At 51.0% G+C, this 3,056-nt stretch overlaps 1 protein-coding gene across 1 annotated transcript in view; it reads right to left on the bottom strand.

Annotated features, from left to right (window-relative positions):
• SLC7A10 (solute carrier family 7 (neutral amino acid transporter light chain, asc system), member 10) overlaps positions 1–3,056 on the bottom strand; it is a gene marked incomplete at its 5' end in the record, with an annotated part of 16,704 nt that overhangs the window by 638 nt on the left and 13,010 nt on the right. Inside the window, 2 exons of the mRNA XM_010081889.1 lie at positions 413–590; positions 943–1,092. Of these exons, the coding sequence (XP_010080191.1) occupies positions 413–590; positions 943–1,092 (328 nt within the window). The remainder of the gene's footprint in view (positions 1–412; positions 591–942; positions 1,093–3,056) is intronic.

The following is a 3,056-nucleotide window of genomic DNA, read 5'->3' as shown; positions in this document are numbered from 1 at the left end:
TGCTGGCAGCCGAGCCCCACCACAGCCAGTGGAAATCCTCCGGGCAGAGCGAAGGGCCTGGCTTGCTGCTTTGAAAGCCCTAACCTCGGAGCAAAACAATTAAAAGCCAAATAAAAGGCTTAGGTCCAGTTTTAATTTTATATGAGTGATAAAGTAAGGCTTTCTTATCTTTTGAGCGTGAAATAATTTATCATGCCATGCAGGGCTTGTGCAGTGTCTGGCCACAAGAACGCAGCCGAAGCCAGACCCACTTTGTGCCCAGGGCTGCCCATGACGGGGAGCGGTGGTCGGCTGGCACGAGGCGTTCCCTGGCTGTTTAGTGCCAATGCGTCAGGGGTTGGGCAGATCCCTGCAGAGCCGAGCTCAAGCAGTGGCCCCAGGAGCACGGCGAGGCACCGTGGCACTGGCTTACCTATTAGCCTATTTACACACTTTGGTTTATTTCTCCAGTAGACTCCAAGGAAAAACACTGGTACTCCAGTTAAAATGATAATGAGTCCAACTCCACAGACGACTGGCTCAGAGTACAAGCTGAAGATCAGCAGAAATGCCCAAAATGCCAGGTAAGCAATGGGGATGAGGAGGTTCACCTGCCAGGAGAGAGCAGAGCAGAGCAGGAGTGTGCAGAGCAACAGCAGCGGCTGACTGGGGCTGTGGGAGGCTGCATGCAGCGCTGTGGCTTCAGGACCCCCCACGGGTTGTGTTCCCCTTCCCCCCCAGAGCTGTCATCCTCTCTGCCCATCCCAGCAATTCACAAGGGGTCTGCCTTTGTATTCTATTTTCACACTAATGATACTTTGGGATGCACTTTGGGACCTTAACGCATTACCACTATGTCCAAAAATAAACTGTTCTTCAAAACATGAGGATGGAGGGCTTGGTGTGCCCGTCCCACCTTCGCATCGCTATTGCAACCAAGAGATTTAGCTTTAATATTGTCACCTTGATAGGTCTGAAGATTTTGGGTTTCTTCCAGCGTAAGACGATCAGGCCTATAATTGTCACTCCGTAGCAGAGGTAGTTAATAAACGACACGTAGTTGATTAGCGTGTATGTGTCTCCAACGAGCATGATGACAAGAGTGGCCAAACACTGCAGAGAGAGAAGCAGAGTCTTGAGTCATTAACAGTTAAAATCCTTTTGTCCATGGCTGCTCAGAGAGAGAAGCAGAGTCTTGAGTCATTACTAGAAACGGTCACTTAAAAGCAAAAAAAACCAAGCAAAAACCACATAAAAACAGTTAAACTCCTTTTGTCCATGGCTGCTGCTGGGCATCTGCTGCCTCGGCGGTTTGGTGGGGTATCCCCGAGCTGTGCCACTGGAACTGGGGCTGATGGGTATTTGGGGTTATCCAGGGCATGCTGAAGCCCAAGACCTGTGGGTCTGTTTATTTGTACCCAGGGGTGCTGGCAGGGGTGGCCCTGTTGCCGCGGTCGGGGAGGCAGAGCTCTCCATCACCCCACTCCACCTGTTTCTGTTGCATGTTTTAAAAGCTGTTGAACACTATGGTGAGGACTTCTGCTGAAAGAGGGATTTCTTGCAGACTGACAGGCTGTGGTCAGTGCACTGTGTTGTTGCAGGTGCCCTGTGTATTATAAAGAACAAGAGCTTTGCCCTTTCCCCCTGCCAGCCCACGGCTCGTGCTGCAGATGACGAGCATCATTAATCTTTTGAGCATTACTCACGTTTGGAAACTGGCAGACGGATGGTGGAAATTTCCACGCCTGCACTTGCTGGTTTGCACTGTATTTCTGCATAACTGTAAAGCCAGGAGAGCTGGCCCAGGGGCCAGGAGGTTGCTCCTCGGGTCCCGTACCCCTGCCCGTCGGTACCCCAGGAGCTGAGCGGAGCCCCTGCCTGCACCATGCACTGTGCCTAAAGTCGTCTGCTGCTGGCCAGCGCCTGAGGGAAACTAAATACCCAAATCCCTCCAGAGAGCACTCAGGATCTGGGGCTGTGTTCCTACAGGCTATCTTTCTGCTTATGTCTCTTTTTCTTAATTAGCTGTTTAAATAGCAACGCCCTCTGGGGAGGGAGGGCTTCTGCATCACCGGCACCAGGAGTTATGCTCCACCACAATCAAACGACCCTTTGGTCCCTCCGTTCCCCTGTTCAAAGCCTCACAGGCTTGGCAGGGACGAGGGAATTTCAACATCTTGAGCAGTCTCACCACAACATGGATATAAAATAGGGCAGTATTTTGGGTCAGTGTCACATAACACGTTCCCTGCTTTCCTCTGACAGGCACATGGTGTTGTACGCACATACGACCCTCTCCTGCCACTAATGGGTTTTGCAGCGACGCCGCTCAGAGCAGCAACATTTTGTGCGTCGGTGACGCCGATGTGTCAGATCTGATCACGGGGTGGGCGTGATCCCTGAGTGGTACTGAGCTGCAGAGCGGTGCACTGCTCCCCCATTGCCTGGCCACAGCTGTGGCACAGCAGGCAGGAGAGACGGCTGCTCCCTGCTGTCTTGCAAAGAAAATCCCAGCCTGTTTATTTTATGTTTAGCTTGGCCCCTGATTTTTGCAAGGATTAGTAAAATACAGGTCTCACTGGTGATGTTGAAAAGGCCTTTCTCCATGTGCAAATAAACCTTTCTCCATTGAAAGAGCTAGGTGTGATTCACTGGAGGAGAAAAAGAAACCCAATGGATTAATGAGGTGTATCTAAAGTCTGACCCAGTTTGCTATTGTAGCTGCCTACACTATATTATTTTTATATTTCTATTTGTTAAGAAATTAATATTTCCTAGCAGCATTTGCTATACCCTGAGCTGCATTAACGTTTATTCCAATGATGAGTTTTCTGTGCAGCGTTGGCTCTGTGGTTTGCACTGTAATCCAAGGGGAATGGTCTGAGCAGAGCAGGAGGTGGCACATGCCTGGTGGATCAGCTGGCTCGGCTCGGGCAGCCCGCTCGTGTCAGGGGTGTTTCACAGCTGAACAGCCTCTGAAACTCAGCATGTTATTTCAGCCCATATATTTTTAAGGACAAAGGAGTTCCGGTTCATCGGCAGCACGCACAGCCCCCCGGGGGACCCAGGCGGGCGGC

This window comes from Pterocles gutturalis, unplaced genomic scaffold, assembly GCF_000699245.1.
Source record: "Pterocles gutturalis isolate BGI_N339 unplaced genomic scaffold, ASM69924v1 scaffold3174, whole genome shotgun sequence".
NCBI lineage: Eukaryota > Metazoa > Chordata > Aves > Pterocliformes > Pteroclidae > Pterocles > Pterocles gutturalis.
Note: the sequence above shows the minus strand (reverse complement) of the source record. Positions and strands in the feature narration are given on the sequence as shown.